The 24040-nt window shown below is 39.6% G+C and overlaps 1 protein-coding gene across 1 annotated transcript in view; it reads left to right on the plus strand.

Annotated features, from left to right (window-relative positions):
• Window positions 1–23814, plus strand: part of nacc1b (nucleus accumbens associated 1, BEN and BTB (POZ) domain containing b) — a 38359-nt gene extending 14545 nt beyond the window's left edge. Inside the window, exons 2-8 of the mRNA XM_028451151.1 lie at window positions 6998–7148; window positions 13054–13296; window positions 14937–15146; window positions 16032–16497; window positions 19688–19985; window positions 22473–22570; window positions 22745–23814. Of these exons, the coding sequence (XP_028306952.1) occupies window positions 7023–7148; window positions 13054–13296; window positions 14937–15146; window positions 16032–16497; window positions 19688–19985; window positions 22473–22570; window positions 22745–23064 (1761 nt within the window). The 5' untranslated portion in view covers window positions 6998–7022 and the 3' untranslated portion in view covers window positions 23065–23814. The remainder of the gene's footprint in view (window positions 1–6997; window positions 7149–13053; window positions 13297–14936; window positions 15147–16031; window positions 16498–19687; window positions 19986–22472; window positions 22571–22744) is intronic.
• The last annotated feature ends 226 nt before the right edge of the window (window positions 23815–24040 follow it).

Consider the following 24040-nt stretch of genomic DNA (forward strand, 5'->3'; position numbering starts at 1 on the left):
TTTATCTATTACATGGGGTCCCCAGATCATACTTATCTCATGTGGATGGGGCTTCTGTGTGAGATTTCACGTCAGTCTGTTTTCAAATAATTTTTTGCTGTAAAATGAGTGGCCTATTGGCTAGCAAGTTCAGCACGTCCTTGTCATGTACTGTAGCTATTTTTATGTCAGGAGATGAGCTTCATTTTGCAATATATTACGTCAGATTTTGCATGTGAATTCACCTGTTTACAGTAAAACACTGTTAATGTGTGACATTGTCCCAAAACATGCACGTGAGGGTATATTCCGTGCCATATCTTGCATGCTCTATATAATACCTGCTATCAGATTAGCAGGTTTTTGACTGTTTCATTTAATCTGTAAAACATATAATTGTTTTAAATACATTTTATTAACTCCTTTAGGTAGTCTGCTCTCTGCAGTATTGATCTTGAGTCTCTGAGCTTTTTGTATTGACTGTTTGAGACAGCATGTGTGTTTTAGTCATTTTGAATAAATTATTATAATGCAGGCTCAATAGAACATTTTTTACATTTATTTCATGGAACAAAAGTATTATTCAAAAATATGTAAGCCAGTATGCATGACCTCCAAACCTCTGTTTTTCAATCATGCTTTGTGATTTGAACCCATAGTGTAGCTTCAGAGTATTTTCTAGAGAAACGTTAAAGAAAGAGAGAAAATAATCGTTGCGGAAACCCGGTGGCCGGGAAGTAGGGATGTAACGATTAATCGTAAGGCAGTTAAAAATCGATTCATAGGTATAACGATTCACATCGATGCTGTGAAAATTGAATCGCAGTACTTTTTTTACCCAGAAGTGTTGGCGGTGAGCGAAATCTGCTAATACTTTCTTTCTGGCCGCCTTCTACTCTTAAACATATTCATAAATGATTCATTACCCCTTTAGCACCGAAAGAATATCTGTAATATTACGTGAATATCTGTAAGTCACGTTTTTCTATTAGCTCTGTCTGCTAGCATAGCATCTCTTCTTCACTGCAAAATATCTGCATGCCAACCGACCACTGGGTTACCAGCGCCCTCTGCTGGTTCAAACAATATCTGACCTAAATACAGTAAAATGACTGTTTTTTTTTTTTGTTTTGTTTTTTTTAGTCCAATTGTTAAGGCACAAAATACATTTTCAGTTGCACTTTTAAAAAGAAAAATAACTATTATGCAGTTTTGTATTGTTTACTATAGAACCAGTATTTAAATAATAAGCTTCTTCTTCATTTGTATTAATCCTTTATTTATTTCATTCAAGATTTATTTTTAGTTAAATTGCATTGTTTTGAATAGTTTTTCAAGGGATTCTTTTGGCAATGAAAAATAGTATAGTATTTTCCCCAAAAAAATAAAGGAATATTTTTCAGTCATTTATATACAGTCCCATTTTGTAAAATAAATCGCGAGAGAATCGTATCGTGAACACACCTGATTCAAATGATTAGGATCGTTATCAGGCTTCTGCAGAGCTGGATGAGGAGTTGATCATTTGAATCGGGTGTGTTGGAAGAGGGAAACATCTAAAACATGCTGGATAGTGGCTCTCGAGGACCGGAATTGGACACCCCTGGAATAGAGCATTAAACATGCCTGTGGTACACATATAGCTACTCAAAGAGTACACAAATGTCAACAAAGAGGGGGCTGGCTCACATTGCGCACGGAATGCAAAAAGTCCGAAAAAACTGGCGAAAAAAAAATATATATATAAATATATATATATATATATATATATATATATCAACAAATTTGGTAAATCGATTTTTTGCTCAGCTCTAGATTGTAGTTTGATCATACAGGATTAAATAAAACACTGGGGTCAGGGCTCTACACAAACTTTCCCAGTGGTGGCCCTGGCACTAAGGATGTCCCGATCTTGTCACGTGATCGGAAATTGGGGCCGATCACGTGGTTTCAGACTCGATCGGTATCGGACGTTATCTCCCGATCAGGACTCGGATATATATGTATATTTATTATCATTATAGAGGTGTGCGGTATACTGGTACATATTTTCGTTATGATATACATTTTCGTGGGTGTACAGCATAGCCATGCATGCTGATGAATAGTTGACTTAACTGGTGTACCGTAGTTTTAAGTAAAGATTGACAGGCACTCGAGATACATGCACTGTGCGTGTACGCTCTCAGCTCGGCACGCTCGGCACGTTCTTTCCCGCCTTCTGTCCCAGGCCCGATTGGCGCGCTGCACATGCGCATTGTTTCTATGTGTGCCCGGATGCCTCAATGCTGCAAAAATTATGTCATTTATACGCATGGAGCCAATGCGAACCTTGCGGATGCATCAAGTATAAATGAGCCTTAACTCCCTGTTTCCACCTTTTCCATTTTCAAAATAAGGTCACCCTACGCACTCGCACAGATGTGACCAGATGAATATTTCACTCGCACACACTGAAAAAATACTCGCATATGCAACCATTTTGGTCGCAGTCTCGAGCCCTGAGCGTTAATGCGTAAGCATCAATCAGATATATGTGAAGAATGCAAAGTTACTGAAAATGTAAAACATATAATGCTGTCTTGTAAGAAGTATAATAAAGAGAGACGAAAGCCAATGGAAAAGATCAGAAAAAGAGGCAAGAAATGGAAAAAATGCAGGTATAGAGCCCATGATTGTACTGCGATACAGTAGGTGGCGATATGCTTCCCTCACGATATGAATACTACCACCAGAAAACTAAAAGAAGCAGCATGTGTTTCTCTGTTATGTAGGACAGACACTGTGTGATTTATTTATTTATTTTTTCAATCGTTGTACTCAGCTCCGGCTCAAACTGTGCGACTCAATTGCATGTTCTCACACTATATGGACCGACACTCTGACATGATCTGACTGCTCAAACTGTACGTCCATACGAGACACGTCTGGATCTTGTTTCCGGAAATTCAACGTACAAATTAGAAGAAGAACTCTGAAGTGTCGCCATTAAAACAGAACAAGAAGAAGAAGTGGAGAGACACTTGCAAATCTCAGCAAAAAGAGCTTTAAAAAAGAAAAGGTGGCGATGCGATGGACCAGGAACTGGCTGGACAGACGTGGGCAGTACGATCCTTCAGTTTTACAGCGGTCCTACGGTGTTTGCGCGTGCGCCGTGTGAGAGTTTGAGGTAAACCGGTCCGTGGCACTGCTTCACCAGTGATACCCTCTCGACCAGGATTTCAAACATGTTTGATTTCCTTACGACCATACGATTGTTGATCGGGAGCTGGTCTTGAGGTGTTAATCACTTCTCGTAACCAATGTATACTACACGATGCACGACACACGATTTAGCCGAGACTCAGCCCGATCCCAAAAATAGACGCACTTGTCAAAATTTGCAGTGTATGCGTGCCTTTATGCTGATTAAAAATAGTTTAAACAACACAGACATGCCTGGAAGTCCAAGTGTGCAACAATTATTATGACGGTACAGATTAAAAAAGGCAAAAAACAACAGAAAAGCCCCCTACGCTGATTGAAACACACCGTAGGGAGCAACAGCACTCAGAGTAGGGCAGCAAAACTACAACGTAGGGGGCCCTATCCACAACAGTCCTGGCGAGAACCCTGTGTTAAAGATTATCAATTAGATTTTTGATTATTGCTATTTATTGATCTTACATTTAACACCAGTCAGCTTTTGAATTATTTGACTTATGTTTTTGAGTAAAGCCTGAATCCTGCTGCTGCGTCAGGAGCTAACCTAATTTAGGCTTCAGACAGGTTGCCACAAGCCAAATGCAGAAATAGACAAATAATGGCAGATACGGTAGATTTAAACCCCACCATGAACCCAACACCTCAAGGATTACTGTTCCCATCCAAACGTGTGCTTCTAAAGGAATCTCTGACACGATGTAATGGAATGTAAGCAGAGTTAACAAAATGTTAGTGAAGCCTCTAAAATCTTCCTAATCCTGTCCTTATGAAGGTTTCTGCAGATGTATTTAGTGTTTTTATTTATCTTATTTTGTACATTTCTAGTCACTGTGTTTTCTGACATGATTCTTGTTGCTCAGGCATTTTAATTGATCAACTAGGTTTGCAACTTAAAACTATTTCAATAGTGAACTTTTAACTAATGATTGAAACCATCAGTTGCTTTGGTACACCATGTTTTTTTTAATTTAAAGAATTTTGATGTTTGTTCTTAAATATATCTTTTGTATTTATGAAAAAAAAAAAACAATACTTTTGATATTTGGCTGCTTATGTTGTAGAAAGTAATTGAATGTTCCCCTAAAAATACTAAGAGGCCAACAACAATCACAAGAATGATTCAAAAGATTTAAAAAAGAATCAAAAGGGTCTACGTTTTTAAGACCTCTGATATGTCAGTTTACTTGGCCCCACCTCCGCTGTGCACCTGTGAATATGGACTATAAGCAACAGCACGATGCCACAGTCAGGAAATTTGTTTTCTCCACTAATGCTGATGGAGGCTTCATGTAGTTCCAGTGTAGTCTGCCTCCACAGCTTCATCTTCCACTCTCTAGTTGAAGCTATCCTCAGCTTTGAGGTTAACTCCCTTGCTTCACAGCAGTCATTGAGTACGACATGGGACTCTGGATTAATTCAACAGCTGCAACGTTTATTTTGCCAATCACTCAAAAATGGCATACAACTTATAATCGATCTGCTCCGTTCACACACACCACACACTGGTTGAGCGACCAGCGCTTTCATTAAAAATAGTTAAATATTCTATGCCATAGAAAATGGACCCCAACTAGGGATGTAACGATTCACTCAACTCCCGATACGATTCGATTCACGATACTGGGTTCACGATACGATTCTCTCACGATTTTTTCATTTACAAAATGGGACTGTAGACAATTTTTTTTTTTGGGAAAAAAACTAGAAAATACTGTATTATTTTCATTTTATTTTTCATTGTCAAAAGAATCCCTTGATAAACTATTCAAAACAATGCAATTTAACTAAAAATAAATCTTGAATTAAATAAATAAAGGAATAATACAAATGAAAATGAAGCCTATTAATTTAAATTCTGGTTCTATAATAAACTATGCAAAACTGCATAATAGTTCTTTTTCTTTTAAAAGTGCAACTGAAAATGTATTTTGTGCCTTAACAATTGGACTTTAAAACAAAAAAAAAAACGTGATTGCACTGATTTACGTCATATTTGTTTGGACCAGCAGAGGGCGCTGGTAACCCAGTGGTTGGTTGGCATGCAGATATCTTGCAGTGAAGAAGAGAAGCTATGCTAGCAGACAGAGCTAATAGAAAACCGTGACTTTTACAGATATTCAAGTAATATTACAGATATTCTTTTGGTGCTAAAGGGGTAATGAATCATTTATTAACATATTTAAGAGTAGAAGGCAACCAGAAAGAAAGTATTAGCAGACTCCGCCCGCCGCCAACACTGCTGGTTTAAAAAAAGTACTGCGATTCAATTGTCAAAAAATCGATATCAACCGTGATACCTATGAATCGATTTTTAACTGCCTTACGATTAATCGTTACATCCCTAACCCCAACCCTATAATACACATTAAATACAAGGTACAGTTTCTATGTCATAGGAAATGGACCTTGATAATACAATGCACAATTTATATAGAGGGTCCGTTTGTGTCAAATAAATGTTTGAATGATTTTATTATTTATTATCATAGTGTCTATAATGTATATGAAATGAAATGTTTTTTAGCAGGAAATTATTAATTATTATTTCCATTATAAACAATCAAGTATGGAGTTAACACCTTTAATTTAGTGGAAAATGGACCCAGGGGTCTGTATTCTATAGCGTTCCAACACTTTAGTTTACATTGTGTGATTGACTTGTCAACATTGATGTTAAGCACTGTTGAGTTACCATAGTTCAGTACTGCTATAATAAGAGAATTTGGCATAAATCAAAGCCAAAAAAAGGTTTTTAAGGATAGGATTTAACAGATTATGTGTTAAATATGTATTATATATGTATTATTTATTAGCTTTAAACGCTCATGAATATGAACTAAATTCTCTTGGATCTTTCTGCAGTAAAGCAACACGCCTCAAATCCTTGTCAGTTGTGATGAATGCTCTTGATTTCTGATTAAGTTTCTTATTTTTTCCTTGGAGTGTTGCCTTTGTGAGGACTTCTAGCCTTATCACTTAGCATGTTTGTTGTCTATTGGAAGAAAATAGTTCATCAAATGCTCTCTGCAAGCTATATTTGGAATAGTTTAATGTTCCATCCCATTCAGTGTAGTGAAAAATAAACATTCTTATATAATTCATCAGTTAATTCCTGAAATACGTGTGTATATTGTACATTTATAAAACAAAATAAGCTTCCACTGAAATGTTTTGTTTGAAATGGATTCCTGTGGCATGTTGACAGTTTCTTCTCTCTTGATCATTATGTCCTTTGTGGAATGATGACGAAGTGTAACAGACTTGTTATGTAAGTGTTTTGACTGAGAGGGAAAAAGCAGAAAATAAGAAAGTAGGCTGTAATCCAGCTAACACTTTATTAACTAAATTAGACGTCATGAAAGAAGGTTAGAAAGAAGGATAAAGGCTTATGTAACTGTCACTGGTGGCCCAAAGTTATCCTTTACTTGGAAGTTGAAGTTTTGAAATGGATTGTTTACCAAATCCTTAATCCATTAATTATCATACACTTGATTTACCCTCTGTTTTTGTTTTAGCTCCGTTTCCTCCGCTCCGTCGTGTTTCCTTTCTGCTTATTTTTCCGTGTCGCCGTGCTCTCCTTTGCTCGTCTCATAACAAATTCATTTACAGTCTTGTCTTCTCCCTTCATCTCATCCGTCTGAGCTTACCCTCTCACATTCTCACCGCCTTTCCCTCAAACACGCCAACGTTCTCCTTTTCTCTTCGTCGACTCATCTCTCCCTCCCATCTGTACCCGGTCTCACCCTCTCCCCTCTGCCTGACCTTTCAATGATGCTTTTATTTCCCTTGTTCTGACGCCTACGTTTCCTCCCAGACCCTGTAGTGCTGGGCAGAGCGTAATGGCTCAGACGCTGCAGATGGCGATCCCAAACTTTGGCAACAACGTCCTAGAGTGTCTGAACGAACAGCGGTTGCAGGGCCTCTACTGTGATGTCTCTGTGGTGGTGAAGGGCCATGCCTTCAAGGTCAGTAAAATAACAACAAATAATCAATTAATCAACATCACATGATGGAAAGCAAGTAGAGCTGTTTCTTCAGTTTGAGAAATCAGTTAACATAACTTTTTTATTAAGATATTTATTCAATCTTTTTCTCCCCTTGTCTGCATATTCTTCATTAATTGACTCAATTAAAGCGATCAAATGTTTAGAGGATGTATACAATTTTATTATTGCTGACAAAGATGTGTATTTGTGCTTGTATGTGACTAGGCTTGGGCATTATTTAAATTTGAAGATTCCAATTCCTCGTTTGGATTCCAACTCCTAATGATTCCCAATTCTGATTCTTCTGGGAGGCATGGTCAAAAAGTGTATACTATATGTTTTAAATGAGCTGCTAACCAAAGCTCTTTCTGGATGAAAAGGTTTGAACCTCTCCATGAACTTTAATCCAATGAACTTTTTACTTTTTATGAACTTTACTATGAATTTCTTACAGGGCTATTTTCAACTAATATATCCTGTACTTATCAAATCTATGAACTTGAATATAAACGTTGTCTTTTCACAAGAGCTTTATTTTTTAAAACGTTAAAGTCGTTTAAGGTTTTGTCCACTCGTAACTGGGTATTTTTATAAATGGATATCCAACGTCCTCCATTTAATAAAAAACTTACATCCACACATCATTGTTTTAAAAATAAAATCCATCCACACAAAATTGCATAAATGTGCAATCAACAAGTGAATGGATGTCACTCTGTTGTAGGCAGTTTTATGTATTGGGGTCCCAAGTGCACCATTATAGCTTTGCTCACCTGCCTAACAATGTTTGAGACCCGGTCCAGGTAGGAGGTCTGTCTGATGTGAGCCCGGCCCGTCCATACAGTGGGCCACCGCAAGCGGCATTGCGGGTCCCAGGGACTCGCCGGGCAGCACAGCCGTAAACCCACTCTGCGGCACCCCCCTTATTGGCCCCATGGCGCACGGCGGCACAGCAGGGTACCAGCCACACTTCCCAGCGGTCCAGGGGTCTTGCCCCACCGCAACAGGGAGGGACCGCGCAGCAGAGAAACCAGGTCCCGCACCAGGACCAGCACAGGCTCACACGGCCCCCTGATACGACACCGTCCACATGGAGGTGGCCCCGGCCCGTGACGTTTGGAAACTTAAAACTTCAGTTGTCAGTGTTCACACTCAAAAGCAAAACCGGAGTTTTCCCAAATCTTGACTTTGGTCAGAGTTTTCCAAAAGCCCTGTTTTTAATGATCGTGATTAATATATTAATTTTAGGAGATAACAGGCTACGTGTGGACAAGGCCTAAGTAGGAGCTCCGAAAATCCAGAGTTCCGAGTTGCTTGGAACGCAGCATTATATCACGTTGTTAGATCTTGTTTGATCACGCAAGATTTCTGCCTTGGAGGAAGATCTGCAATGGGCCAGAATGGTTGTGTGTGTGTGTTGAGATTATCAGAGCTTTCAAACACAGTACGATCAAAACTTTTCTATAACTGATTGTTTTATCTTTTATTCTCTAAATCTAAACAGATAAAACATCTGTAAAACAGATAAAACATCTGTTTAGATTTAGAGAATCCTGATGTGTGTTTCTAGTCATTGGGTTTCATTAAAACACCTCTATCTTCCATTCTGTCGCCACCACCACAGAAGTCACAGTTACACAATGTTTATACCAACTCTAAACACATGTGGATGCTCCTTTACTTCACTACATAGCATGCTGTTTTCTTTGTTTTATTAAAATACTTTGTCTTCCTATCGTCCCTCCCAAATAGATTAGAGTTGTGCTGTAGTTTCAGGTCACGTGTTCATAACAATTCAGTTACTTTAAAGTGCAAAGGAAATGCAGACATCAACAGGCCACTCTGTAAATGTACATCCAGGGATTAGTGTTGTTTGCTCAGAGGTGATACCTGACCTTAATGACTGCCTGTTCTTTCAAGGATTATCACTTTAGATCTTGGGCTTCCCTGCAGTCAGATCTCTAGAATGACTCCCAACAAAGCAGGGTTGTCTGAGGTGGTGCACGCAGGTGTACCTTAAATCTGCAGTGTGTAGACTTGTATGGAATCAACCACAGTTCCCTCTCCGTTTTGAATTCACTGGTATCCTGGTGAACGCGCAGAACTGTGGAGCTCTTAAGGTGGATGTCCGCCAGGCCATTTAACTGCAAAGCTCAGATTTTACGACTGCACAGTGTCTGCGTACCTGGTGTCACACATGCTCTGCATTGTATCGACCCACATTAAACGTAACACCAACCTGCATTTCACTGAAACAGAGCAGGGGTGATGAACACGAGTTTAGAGGAGAGTAGGGGTGCACAGATTGCAATTTTCTGGCTGATCACCCATTTCTTTAAAAAGCCAGACAATCCGATTTTCGCCGATCCCAATTTTTATATATATATATATATATATAACTGACAGCATTTACCTTAAATGTTCCAATCTCATTTTATTGTAAAACAGCAGCAGCTTTGTGGATAGTAGTTAAGGGCGGATTCACTAAGATCTGAAATAAAGGGCAGTGAACCTGTTGCGTCCCTAAACCCTTTGATGACGCAGTTTCCTCAACTGCTGCGAGGAATTCACTAAGATTGCAGCAATGATTAGCGTGAGTGCAGAAGTGCTAGAGACCGCCCTCTTTAATTGAGCGTTTTGCTCCTTCAATGTGGAGAGGTGAGGGCACAGAAGCACACAATGACATTTGAGGAAGTTAAATTGGAGGCAGATGGACATCTCTCTCTGCTGTACAAACATTTAATAATGTAGAAAACAAAATAAACAAATTAAAAAAAAAAAAAAAAAAGTTTTGTGTTTTTTCAAGCTTGCGGAGATGACCTGTGGGTGGGGTCTGTCAGTCACTCACAGCAGAAGGGGACAGTAGCTGACTTCAAGACTGACTTTAAGACCTTTGTGAAGGTGGAGAAGATTGTCAGAAAAGATCAGTTACATATGCTGGGATCGGCCGATCGATCGGTGCAGACTGAGAGGAGAGACTGGCAGACAAGCTACTAAAGTACAGACAACTTTAAAACACGTCCCAGGAGTACAAGGACGACAGAGAAGCCCTGAGGATTGTGGGAAATGTAGGATTTTAATGAGCTACTTTAAATTTACTTTAATTATTATGTGGACTCCACCTGACTATGTTTGAGCCTTTTGTGCCTTTTTTCTCAAAAGAGACTAGTGACAAATGTAGGGACTCTATCTTGTGTTATTGCAGTTTTATGTTGTTTTAGGGACTCTGACATGAAAGCACTTATCACTTGGTAGTTACTGTCCTTAGCAGCGGCTGCTGCTGTGAGCCCCTCCCACGCCACACAGATCACAGCTGCAGGTCAGTGCAGACCCACTCCACGTCCAGACTGCAAATTAATTGTACATGTCCTCTCCACCTTAGATATGCGTCTCTTAGATTTACACGCAAGTTTTTGTGGATGGAGAGCAGTCACGGAAGTCCGCTTTGAGTCCGCGTGAACCTCCGTTCCTTCTGAGTATGTTTGTGCCTTTAGACTGTTGCTTCACCTCGTCGGTTTTCCTTCTTCCGCTTGCTTTGCTATGTAACCGTTCAATAGGGATGGGAATAGAAAACCGGTTCTTTCTGAGAGTAATCCAATTCCTAGGAATCGTTTGTTTGCTTGCCTGTTAATTCCGCTTATCGGTTCATTTTACGTCGCAAAAACGTAACAATAAACTCCTCCAGGTCCTGTATATTGTGTTTATGTTAGCAACAAGTGAAGCTCCTTCCACCATATAGTTGTTTGCTGTCCACCGTGGAGAATCCACCTCCTCCACCCGCAGCTGTGCTGTGTTTGTAGCATCTCTGTTGCTACGCTAGTCACTTTCGTGTTCTGTACACTCGGGCAAAATTTGCTTCTTGCACTAACTTTTTTTCCGAAAACAACAAACTTCAGCAAGAACACAGATCGTTGCCAGTTTATGTCCTGATAAAACAAGTAATCAGACACGGAAGGCGGAGTCTTTATTGAAATGTAATCAAAGGCTAAACTAAAGCTTCACCGTTCAAATACATAACAATAAGTGCATCTGTACTTTTGGTTAATTTGTTCTTTTTTACAGAAGATTATTTGTTTTATGTTTGAATTAGTTTTGGATCAAGTTATTCAAGTTCAAAAGGAACACTGTAAATATTCTCAAATGTTTGTAGCCAAAATGTGTATTATGTTGTGATGATAATAATAATAATTTCATAAATTTTATATAGCGTTTTTGTATATATTATCCAGTGAAAACAATCTATACCTGGTGGATTAAAAGAGAGCTGATTTTCCTGCAGGAAATTAAAGAGAGAAATATAATATAATAAAGTGTTAAAGCAAGCAAATCCATTTGTATTATTCTGCTAGAATGTCCGTTATAAAGGTAGATATGTTGCAAAAAGGGTGAGCTTGTGTATAAAAAATGTACACACATGATGGGGAAAAAAAGGGGAACCTGTAGAGTTAAAATTTAAACCCAAAGAAAATATTAACACATGGGTGATCGGAATGTAAAGTCAGAAATAATATTCACAAATGTGAGGACTGATATTTACACAAATAAAATGACAGCTGCAAACTTCTAATCCATCATTTACTCACGTTTTTTATTACCAACCACAACTCTGCGGTTACAACTTGTCTGCTCTACCGCTACAGATGCACAAACTAGTTTTCTCACGTGAACTCCTCCATTCTGATTGGTGAATCCCCCCTCAGCTATTGTACTTTTACATGAATGCGCATCGACTTTGGTCAGACAACCAAATGAGCCAATTGTAACACTCCAAAACAGCTCATGAAGCACTCTGTAAAAAGATCTCTGATTGTCTGAGAAGTCACGTAACACTCCTGGATTTCTAAAGCTCCAATACAGAGCCAAGAGAGAGAGCGCAAAGGTACAGTGTCCTCTCAGAACACTTTGAATTACAATATGCTCAAAGGCTGCATGCATTTTTGACCAAAAGACACTAAAAAAGTACATACTGCAGCTTTAACCCAGTGGTTACTAACCACCAGGTTGTGAAAATTAATTTCCTGTAATTTTATTTCTGAAAAATGGTGACGACTGCTGTTGCGCTCACATCTCCTTTACGTGACTGCATTTGATTAGACAGGCCGATGCCAGCAGGGAGCGTATTCACACACATTAAATATTTAAAAGATTGCTTTTTACAGATCTTGTTTGTTAAATACATCCAATTTTATTATGAAAATATGAATGTGAACGTAAAATATCTTGTATTTTTGTTGTCATAACATTTTACTGTTCAATTTCCTTGATAAGGTTCATTGTGAAAGTACAAATTGAACAAATCATTTAAAGTAAAATAACAGAAATGCTTCTATTGCCAATAAGGGCTTATTCTGATTTTTTTCAATTCTTCTTATTCCATGTGCTCCAACACAGACTGTGATTATCATGCTTCAATGATTTCATGCAGGAATAAACCCTGAACTGTTTGTGTACATCCTGTGGATAAATTTCAATATTTGAATTACATTAAGTAGCCTTTTTTCATCAGAAATACTATTATTTTAAGCTTATGGATGGATTCTTCTTATGTATTTATATTTCTTGTCATTGGTCTCATGATAGAGTGAGTTTTTCCATCCTTGATCATTTGTTATGAACTATCCATGTGACATATTTGGTCACACATTGTCTATGTATTTATGTGTTCTCCCACTTGTGTAAAGTTTGTCTGTTTTTGCCAATAGCCTCCACATGATAAATGATGTCACTGCATGAAAGAAAGAGCCGTGGCTTTTGCTATTTGCTTGAGTTTTGTTGATCATGGTGTGTCTTTTAAAAACAGTTCAATAGTAGACGGATATTGGGCATCAGAGTAGGTGTTCGTTCCCACCCCAGTGACTCTTGTCTCCTGCTGTTGTCCCTTCAGGCCCACCGTGCTGTGTTGGCAGCCAGCAGCTCCTACTTCCGTGACCTGTTCAACGCTGGTGGAAAGAGCTCGGTAGTGGAGCTCCCTCCGGCTGTGCAGCCCCAGAGCTTCCAGCAGATCCTGGCTTTCTGCTACACGGGGCGTCTCAGCATGAACGTGGGAGACCAGTTTCTGCTCATGTACACTGCCGGATTCCTGCAGATCCAACAGATCATGGAGAAGGGCACAGAGTTTTTCCTTAAGGTAGGGTCACAATTGCCTGGTGATAAGCCACACCCACTTCCTTATTTTTTGCAAGAAAGTGGGTATGGTAATGCTGCCGTTACTTCCTTGTTTTGAAAGAAAACGAGCCAATCAGAGCCATACATAAATATTGTCATATCTCCTGCATCAAGCAGTGTCAGAACAAACAAGGCGCCCGCCACGGAGAAGACGTTCAGAGCTGTTTTAAAACACTTGGATATATCATTGAAACCACAGCAACAAGAGGCTATAAAACCATTTATATTGATGTTGGTGCTGTGCTTCCAACTGGAAAGTTTAAGGAAAAAGATCTACGCTTGTCACGCTATTGTCGTCACATCCGCTCTTCATTTGATTGGTTACACTGTGCGTGTTTGTCCTGTCCCGCTCAGTCTCCCAGAACTCAAACGCCTTGTGAGCGCTTCCAGACTAACTGTGTCTATTAAACGTTGAATAATACAGGGAGATTAGGATGGATTCCAGGCTAGGGTCACAACACGTGTTTTGTTTTATTTATTTATTATTATTTTATCTTTTAATCCTGTAGCACTTGGAATCAAATATAAAGTGCATTACAAATAAAATGTATTATTATTATTATTATTATTACGTGACCTGAGGAGTTGTCGTTCAGTAAAAGGTTAATTGTCACATTTAATTATTTCTATAAATAATGATACAACTGAATGACTTGTAGCCTTTAGACAATCACTGTCACCTGCTCACATGTCATTATATTAGCTTAAACTGAGCAGGTTACACACAGAAGGTTTTTCTGAGTCTGGAGAGATGTTTTATCTGTTCTAGACTCCACACATAAAGACAAAAACATCAATCATAGAACAGTTTGATGGCACTGTGTTAACGCCACTGCAGATAATCTCAACCATTCTGTTCAACCACCGATCTTCTTCTAAGAAAGAAATCTCACTTGATCAAAACAGATCTAACAGCGGGATCTAAAGCTGCATTCGAAGCATCTCAGGATTTTTCGACTTCTTACATGGAAAAAGTGACTTGGAACGCCACCTGAAGTCCTCGGTAAAGTCAGAAAAACTACAACCTCTCGATCAGAAGACTACCCCTATATAATGTAGGAAGAAGAAAGAATGGTGGAACTCAATGCTTTATGTAACTGAGTTAAGAGAGAAAACTCTGTGGTACAAATGTTTAAAACTTCTTCTTGATCATTGTAGGAGTTCTGTAGCTGCAATGATTAGTCAATAAATCAATAAGTCATGCATAATTAATCCACAACTATTTCATGATAAACATCTTCTATGTTTAAAGGCAGATTTCAAACAGCTGTCAAATATTCAAATACACATTATTACATCTGAAAATGTTGGTAATTTGTTTTGTTTTTACCAGTGATTTATTGGCTTCATAAGTCAAACACTAATACAGTTTTTCCATTAATCTCATTGTTAGCATGTAGGTGGATCAAAATCTATTTCATTTAATGCATGAAATTAATTTGAGTGAATTGTGACCAAAATGACATAATACTGATATTAATGAAAAAAAAAAAAGAAAAAAAAAAAGTTTTTCATTTCATCTTCAGGCCTGCTGTGACTATCGAGCTTTAATGCAGCCGCTGTTACTAGAATAGTATTTATTTATAATTGCATCTTCCACAGGTCTCGTCCCCGAGCTGTGACTCTCAGGGCCTCCACAGTGAGGAGACTCCGCCCTCTGAGCCTCAAAGTCCTGTAACTCAAACAGTGGGAGGGTGCGGGACTGGAATAACAGCTGTAGTAAGGCCCGCCTCCTGTCACACACCCCTACCCCTGGTGTCCAAAGTCAAGACGGAGCAAACGACCACCGCACCTCAATTCACTCCCCAGCAGGTAGGATTAATCATGGAAACTCCTTGGGTTGAATAATCTCAAAAGGACCCTCCACTGTTCTTACAAATGTGGCCTAAAAAAAACTAAACATATGACCACAGGGGGCGACAGTTCCAACTCTGCAGTTTCATAGTAGACAATGAAACAATGGCTGAAGTTAGCTAGTAATCCCAACCAAAAAGGACTTCTATTCTCAGGGTTTGTGCGTCTTCAACAATCTGTGATTTAAATGCTAACAATAGCCATCAGAGCGTCAGCTGTGCACTGTTTAAGGACGAGTAAGGCTGCGTCCCACTACTCACACTATGCCCTACGGACGCACAAGTGTGCTGAAAGGGTAGAATTGGTACAGTTTGCGGTTATGTTATCCGACTGATTCAGGACGTCATCAATTGTGATGGCAAAATGGCGTTGACAGCAGCTACACTGGCTGTGTTTTAAATGAAATAATTAATAACTTTCTTGCACTTAAAAAGACAAAATGTTTTGCCATTTTTGCTGCCAACTGTTGTGAGAGTTTTTACATCAATCTTTTTCAAAAATTGGAATGTTCCACGACAAAAGGACTTATGGGGAATTCCCTTCATCAAAGTCCGTTTGCATGCACACATCGCACAGGTGTGCATGAAGGGCACATAGGAGCGGGCAAACCAAAGGGCGCAAGTGTGGGTATTTGGACGCAGTCTAAAGGTCCTTAGGAGAGCTCTTCTTTTCTGCTTCATTGTCTACTATAAAACCATAGAGTGGGAACTGTCATTACTTTTGTACATTCAGTCGTCTTCTCAAAGACATTGGCTTGTAGTTAGTTTATTTTTTATTGTGCGACTCCATTATCAGTCTCCAGTGGGCTCCTATTTGTAATTAATGAGTTTGTTTTGTGCTCAGCAGGAAGGCTCCCCCTACTCAGTGGTCTGCACCCCCGTCGCCAAGCGCCTATGGGAAGGCAATCGAGATGGGGGCGGAGGGTCAGGAGGAGGCGGGGGAGGTGGGATGAGAAAAGCTGCACGCTACTCTTCCTCATCTTCTTCTTCCTCCTCGTCAAACACGGTCACCCAGGAAGCTGCAGGGAGAGGTGGAGTCACAGCCAGTAACGGGATGACAGGCGGTAGCAGTAATGCTTTAGTGGGAGGAGCTGGACTCAATAATAACCACAATAACAACAACAACAACAACAGTGGGACCCCAGAAGGCACGAGCCCAGGCACCCTCAGCATGTACACCAGCGACTCTCCCGTGAGTTACCACGAAGACGAGGAGGAAGACGACATGGTGGACGAGAACGCAGAGGAGCAGTACCGACAGATCTGCAACATGTACACCATGTACAGCATGCTGAACGCCGGCGCCGCGGGTAAGAAGCTGCTGCTGCTGCTGCTGACAGCACGCTGACAAGTTCATCCCAGGGTTGCTGTGTGTGCTGCCACAGAAATCCAAAAAGTTTCCCTCCTCTGCTCTTTGCGACGCTTTGTTTACAAAGTTTGTTCATCTGAAGTTCTCAGTAGCAGAGGATGAGAGAGAATCACAAAAAGCCTGAAACCGTCTCACAGCTGTTTATTTAATCAGGAGTGTTGTTCAGAGGTGTGGAGGAGATGAGAATCAGATTCTAACAGATTTTGCAGTGTTTCATGAACACATTGAACAAAGCTCAACATAGTCAGCACTGCTAATTATTATAGTTTAAATTTAGATATTGGTTTCCTGTTAATAGCTCTGATAGATTATAATGTAGCCTGTATATGTGAAGTGTGACTTCAACTTCACATCTCACTCTCACTTTAAAATAATCAGCTCTTCCCCACCCTTTCCATTTCCTACCTTGAGTCTCTCCTCCCTGTTCCCTTCCCCCTCACCTAGGTATGACACTGCCTTCTCTTTTTATATCCTCCCTATAATAAAGTATTTCTTACCCTTCCTTAGGGAGGGCTGGTGATGGTCACAATTATGCAATAAAATAAATTCATTTATTTAATTACAATAACAAAACATGCATTGCTGTCTTAAAAAGATTGCACTTCTTGTGCAAAAAATTCTGTAGCCTGTATATAAAGGTAGGAAAATAATTCATCTACAAGTGAAATAACAGAGAAAACTTTAACTAAACCTTTTTATCATTTATACTAAAGACAATGCAGTGGAATTGTAGTATTAAAGTCCAATACTGGGAGGACGGACATAAGAAACTAAGAATAAAGAAACCTATTAATATTCCAGAACATTGTATTCAAGGTTATTCACTTTTTTCTCTTATCTTGCCCCTTTAGGGGTGGGGCTTCTAGCAAGTGACCAAGGAGTAATTAATTTTTTAAATAGAGTTCACATCCACTATGGGCCTGTACTACGAGGCTGGGTTTCCTCTTATCGCGCTAACTTCCCAGTTTTCTTCCATGTGTCCTGTACTACAACGCTAGTTAATGTCTTACGGGGCTAAATCACCATGGTAACTAAGGCTCAACCCCTAACCTGGTTAAGTTTAGGCTCGTATGAAAGTTTGTGAACACATAGCTGTGTGGATCTGATGTGACGCTGACAATAAGCCTTTTCACACTCTCGGAACGTTCAGTTCTCGGGCATGCAAAGGTCGAGAGGGATAAACTCGCCTTTGCTGACAGTGAGTCTGACAGAGAATTAGATTATTTTACCCATTGGAGCGTTGATTCCTTGAAAGATTTTTTGCGTAAACGTGGTATTGGTCTCTGAGGCAGAAAGACCGAGTTAGCTGCTAAAGCTAATGCTACACACGAGCTGAAAATTCTGTTTTTTTCCTGACTTTTCAAACTGTTTCAATTATCGACCTGTCCATCTTGTGCATTTCCTTTCATACATTGCATTGCATTGTGGGCTGTGGAGTTTCTTAAGCGGATAGATACATAGACGTGTTTTTAGTTCATTCTTACTGTGATTTCTTGTGTTGTACTAGACAAGTTTGACAGTGATTTATAGGAGTGTGACGGTATCTCGATACGGCGATATATCACAATATTTTTCACACGATCGATTATCGATGTGCTCGTGCTACGTATCAATTTTTAAAAAAAATTTTTTTCTTCTTCAAAACCTTTTCTGCTTTTTCACTAAAATGTGCAGGTAGGTCTTCACAGAAATTTTGTCACTGTTTGTTGAAGGAACCAATATATATATATATATATATATATATATATATATATATATATACTGGAATATTTCACTATACTGCTGTCACTGGTAAGAAATACCCTATTTTTTGTTTACAGAAAGCACTATTGGAGATACTTATTCATTTATATTGGTATGCTGACACTTATTTACAGAAATGTTGCACTAAAATAGTGTCACTGTTCATAGGACACTTTTTCAATTTATTGTCTTTCAGAGATATAAAATAAAATTTTCATTTTTTCACTTACTCTTTTTTATCGTAGATTGATTTCTGACCAATATATCGATAATTGCAGTATTGTCATATCTTGAGATAATCGTTACCGTGAGCTTTGTATCGCATTGTATCGTGAGGTACCCAGAGGTTCCCACCCCTAGTGATTTGCTTGAAACAGTTTTTGTTCTTGTTCCTTTCCGGTATCCCCCTTATGATTTCACTTTGTGATACATTTAATTTTGGATGGATTTGAATCGCCAAAATAAGCATCTGCTGTTGTTTTTCACAACTTTCAGTGAAAACAGCAGAACTCTTTTGGGGCAAACACAAGAAATCAGAGTAAGACTGAAGTAAAAACACTTCAATACATCAGTCTACGGAACTCCACATTAGTGTTTATTTTTGATTTAGTTTTAGTGACTGATAGTCTTTTGCCTAAAATTACTAAGTTAAATGATTAGCACTATTTCAGACAGTTTTAGTCTAGTTTTAGTCAACTAAATCTGTTACAGATAGTCGACTAAAATATAAAGCATTAGTTTATGCATTTTTAAAGATGCAATTACCATTTATCAACCTGATATGGGACATCATTAATGTTTGTAAATACACAGACAGATTTGATGATTTGATGTGATCAATGCATAAGATCACATGCTCAAGTGAGTTCTGATTGGATTTTGTCCCATGTGATGAAATTATGGTTTAGTTTTTGTTCACATGTATTTTGTTTTTGTCATTTAAAAAATGTAGTCGACAAAAACTGACAAAATTATTTAGTCAAAAATAACACATCCACATCTCCTCCACATCCCACAATGCAATACGTGAAACCGTTACGATAATGTTGATAAGAGTTTTCACAGTGGAAATCAAAACAAACTTTTAAGCAGCATTTTTAACCTTTTGCATCTTTTTTTCAAGCAAATTGTCTTTGATTTATTGATCTATGAGGCCACCACTCTTTGATTTAAAAAAAAAAAAAAAAAAAATTACAGCAGCAGCTTTAAACTGACAGAGAATAGAGATTAGAATAGAGACAGCTTTACTAACATATTTGATCTAAAACAATAATCAAATACTAAACAAATTGTAGTTTGGATGACTGATTACTGTAAAGACTGATTGTAAATTGTGCAGATGAATGTTGTTCACAGAGGTGTAACCAGCTGATCTTTTTTGTCCCCAGTGGTGGGGGAGCGGGTGGAGGCGCTGCCAGACTTGGCCCCAGACTCAGGTGGGGGTCGTGGGGGCAGAGGGGGGCGTTCCCGGCACGAGTTAGCGTCTCTGCCCGCTGAGCTCATCAGTCAGATCGGCAACCGCTGCCACCCTAAGCTGTACGAGGAGGGTGACCCTGCAGAGAAGCTGGAGCTGGTCAACGGCACCTCCGTCTTCATCTCCCGCGCTCAGCTCATGAACTGCCACGTCAGCGCCGGCACACGCCACAAAGTGCTGCTCAGACGCCTGCTGGCTGCGTTCTTCGACAGGTCAGTGTTAACGGCTCCTCGTGTCTGTGTCCTGTTGCGTGAAGGAAGCAGGAAAACAATGGAAATGACTTTAACAAATGTAGATGAGACAGGCAGAGGGAAATAAAATGTTTGACCAGCTGCTCGTTTTTACAGAAACGTGTTTAAGTGACAGTTTAGAGAATCTTTACTAGAAAATAGTCACACCTCTTTACTTTTTTCACATTTTGTTATTTTACAGACAGTTATCCCAAAAATGATTGGAGCATAATTCTCTTTTAAGAAATTTATACAAAATAGCTGATCATGGTTTTTAAATGTATAAAAAATGTAAACATTTAAACATAACAGGTACATACAATAAGTATTGAGTATCCTCCACTACGCTCTTGCATCTGATTTCCACTGATCACTGGACATTTAGAGCAGAAACCAAACTCTGAAGTCCAAGGAATTGCCTGCAGACATCTGACACCAGATTGTGTCTAGACACATTTCTAAGGAAGGATCCAAAGGAATTTCAGCAGAATTGAAGGTTCAACAAAGTAACGTGGTCACAACATTATTTGGAAATAGACAATGTTTAGAACCACCAGGACTCTCTTTACCCCCAATCTCCACTGGATGTGGGTCCTCTCCATTACGTCTCCGCAACGCCAGCGGAGCTAATAGGTTTCGCTTTAGTCTATGTGTTCATTTCCACCGGGTCCGGTGCGCTGTGTATCTGCGACAGTCCGGAGCCCTCTGGCCGAGATGCAGGACTTCTACTTCTGCCGGAGCACGACGCAGCAACTCAGCACGGAGCAAATATTGCCAAACAGGAACTTAAGCACATATTAAAACATCCCGTTAATTTACAAAATAAAACACTTCAGATCATATTTCAAGTAACTACATCAACAAAACGTCATAATGGGCAGGTCCTTTGTCTTGACCTCTTTTCACAGGAGGTGTTACTTCACCTTTTTATCTGTTTGTTGTTGTGTTTATAACACATAACTTTTAACTGTGTTCTCACACGATTATGTAAATATCGCAATAACTCCTCAATCTCGTAACGTCAGTCGTCCGACCGGACACTCAAAATGCAATCGGTTGGGATTGCCGGATGGCGGACAGCGGCAATCCCAATCAATTAGAGCCGTAACGCAGCAGAGACGTATCCAGGGGAAATATGGGGTTAGATCAGGCTGCATAACCAAGCCTTAGTAACCAGGTAAGAAAGGCCTTGGTCAGAGAGGTGAAGAGGAACATAGTCTTACAACAACTCAAGATTCAATTTGGTTCCGATTATTGGGATGACAATTTGATTCACAACAATTTTGATTCACAATCAATACGGTTATAGTGACGATGGATTCCAATTCCTGTATTAACTACATTCCTCTGTGAACTAGAGAAACAGCGCTAAGAAAATGTTAGATTAATTAATTCATGTTAGAAAACGAATTATGTTCAAGAAAATGATTCAAAAATTTGAAATACCGAGACAAACTTACTACTTATACTGTTTTACTTTCTATGCAAAAGTAAAAGTCAAATACTTTTCAAGTTTCTGTGGCTAAGAAGTTTAACTTTTGTAGTAGTAACCTCAGAAAATAAAAACTTGAGAATGTCTCAGATTTCTTACAACAAAATTATTATCATTCGTCAAAACCTTAAAGCTCCAGTATTATGCTATTTTTCACCCCATCTCCATTTGTTCTGGGAACTCCGACAACGTAGTATTTGAGGTTTATTTTCCCAAACTCACCTGTTTTCTGGAGTTTTAGCCTCCATGGCTGCTACCTCGCTTTCTTGTCATCATCTCCTCTACTGATTACAGAAATAGTCTATTCAAGGTGATAGTCTACTGTTTTGTCCAACCGCTGCGTCGCATTGTGTCATAAACACGTCAGACCTCAAAGGCGAAATGAGGAAAAGTTTCCGGTAGGTGACGTCAGGTATCGGGGAAAATCCAACTGGCCCGTTTGGAGCTGAATTTTTACAAATTGTGGAATACCAAGGGAGGGAGGAAACTTTTTCAACTTTGACCCTATGATTGAGGCTAAAGGGATGTATATCACTGTAGCAAAATCATTATAAAGTGATTTTTTTCATAATATCGCCCCTCTAATTAAAATATTCCGCTGTTCAGCTTCTATTTACTTAAGAATCCAAGTTGCGTCTAAACCTTTGCCTTTGGCAGAGATGGGGCTCACTGTATTTCTTTCTCCTCTGTGCAGAAAAACTACTAACATCTAAAGCTGGCTAGCTAACATTAGCAGCATGCCCCCATGCTGAAATAATATACTCGGGAGATCGTTACAGTCCGAGCAGTGAGTAAACGCGAAGGTTGCTTAAAAAACGTCTTTTTAAATAACAATTCTGAACGATTTTGGATCAATTCAGAATCGTAATAAATAAAAATCACAATAATGGTCAGTAAGAGTTTCAGTGTTTCCTTTCAGAGATTAGAGGAGGTAATTGCTAACGCACATACTCTGTTGTATGTGCTTTGTTGTGCAGGAGCACTCTGGCTAACAGCTGTGGAACAGGCATCCGCTCCTCAACCAATGATCCCAGTCGTAAACCTCTGGACAACAGAGTGCTCCATGCTGTCAAATGTGAGACACACACACACACTTTCTAATCTCATTAAAGGTTTAACGACTGATGGAGGTTTGAAACAGTTGGCTCCTCCCACTCGCAATCCCTGTTTGTCTTCCTGACTCAACCATAACATTTCTGACCTCCTGTCGTCGTTTTCTGTCTCCTCCTGCTGCCTCTGTCTCTGCCAGTCTACTGCCAAAACTTTGCACCGAGCTTCAAGGAGAGCGAGATGAACGCCATCGCAGCCGACATGTGCACGAACGCGCGCCGCGTGGTCCGTAAAAGCTGGATTCCTAAGCTCAAACTGCTAATGGCCGACAGCGACGCCTACTCCGCCTTCCTGGCCGACAGCGTAAAGATGGAGGCAGACGCTCTGGGGGCAGAGCACGGCTATGACCCCGCCTCCCTGGAAGCCATGGCCACCACCAACATTAACGAAGTAGGGGGCGGAGCCACGCCTGCCGACGGCCAGCAGGGGACGGGAGGAGACGGCAGCACTTTGTTTTGAGGTGGGAACAGGTAGATGAGATGAGACAGACTGTTGGAGGGATGCGGTGAGTAGGTTTGGATAGCCTGAGGTCACGACCTTCAACGTCACGGGTCAGAGGGTGGCAGAGGAAGGTGAGCTAACCCCCCCATACCTCATTGTTCCTCTGCTACCTTCACTCAACTGATCTCCTGCGCCTTTGTTTTTTGTTTCCATGTGAGTTTTGTCACTAAGGCCCATTTTTCTAATTGTGATCAATCACAAACATTCCGATGGGTTGAAGGAGGAAAAACTTCCTGCTTAGAGACATTTTTCTTCTCCTAACGCTGTTTTTATTTAGTTTGTTCCTTTTTTATATTGAATGTACGCACAGCAGGTTGTTGCAAAGCCCTTTGTTTTTTTTGTTTTCGTTTGATGTGTTGCCTTTTGCTTTACTTCATGTGGGCGTCAGAAAATAGTGTTGAGAGACAGAATGAATATGAATATGTACGTGAGCACGGTTTTTGTTTTCAGTCTGACCTCATGAGCGCCGCCCCTCTGGCTAAGCATGCTGGGTAATGGAGTCCCCTGCCTGTTAATCAGCAGCATTTTTGTATTGGCTACTGAGTGTTTGGATGGTGGCCAGTTGTAGCGACAAACGAGGACTCGTGTCTTTCCTCTTCGTACGCCTTTTTTACGTTTTTGACCCAAAAAACAATGTTATTTACTTTAATTGTTGAACTTTTTTTATTGTGTTTTTTGTAAAGGCTCCTGTGCACAAGATGGTCACGATTAGGGAAAAAGTATGAAGACAATTTTTTTTTTTTTTTTTTTTTTTTTTTGATTTATCAAGAAAACCAAATCTGTAGAATATAATATCCTCAAAATGACGTACATTGCGTTACCCTAAAAAGAGTTTGGTTGGAGAAACTTTATGAAACAAGAATATGAGAGAAACTTTAGGTTTTAAATCTCCTCATATCATTTATTTTCCCTTTAGTATTTATATCCACCCTGA

Source organism: Gouania willdenowi, chromosome 1 (genome assembly GCF_900634775.1).
Source record: "Gouania willdenowi chromosome 1, fGouWil2.1, whole genome shotgun sequence".
Classification (NCBI taxonomy): domain Eukaryota; kingdom Metazoa; phylum Chordata; class Actinopteri; order Blenniiformes; family Gobiesocidae; genus Gouania; species Gouania willdenowi.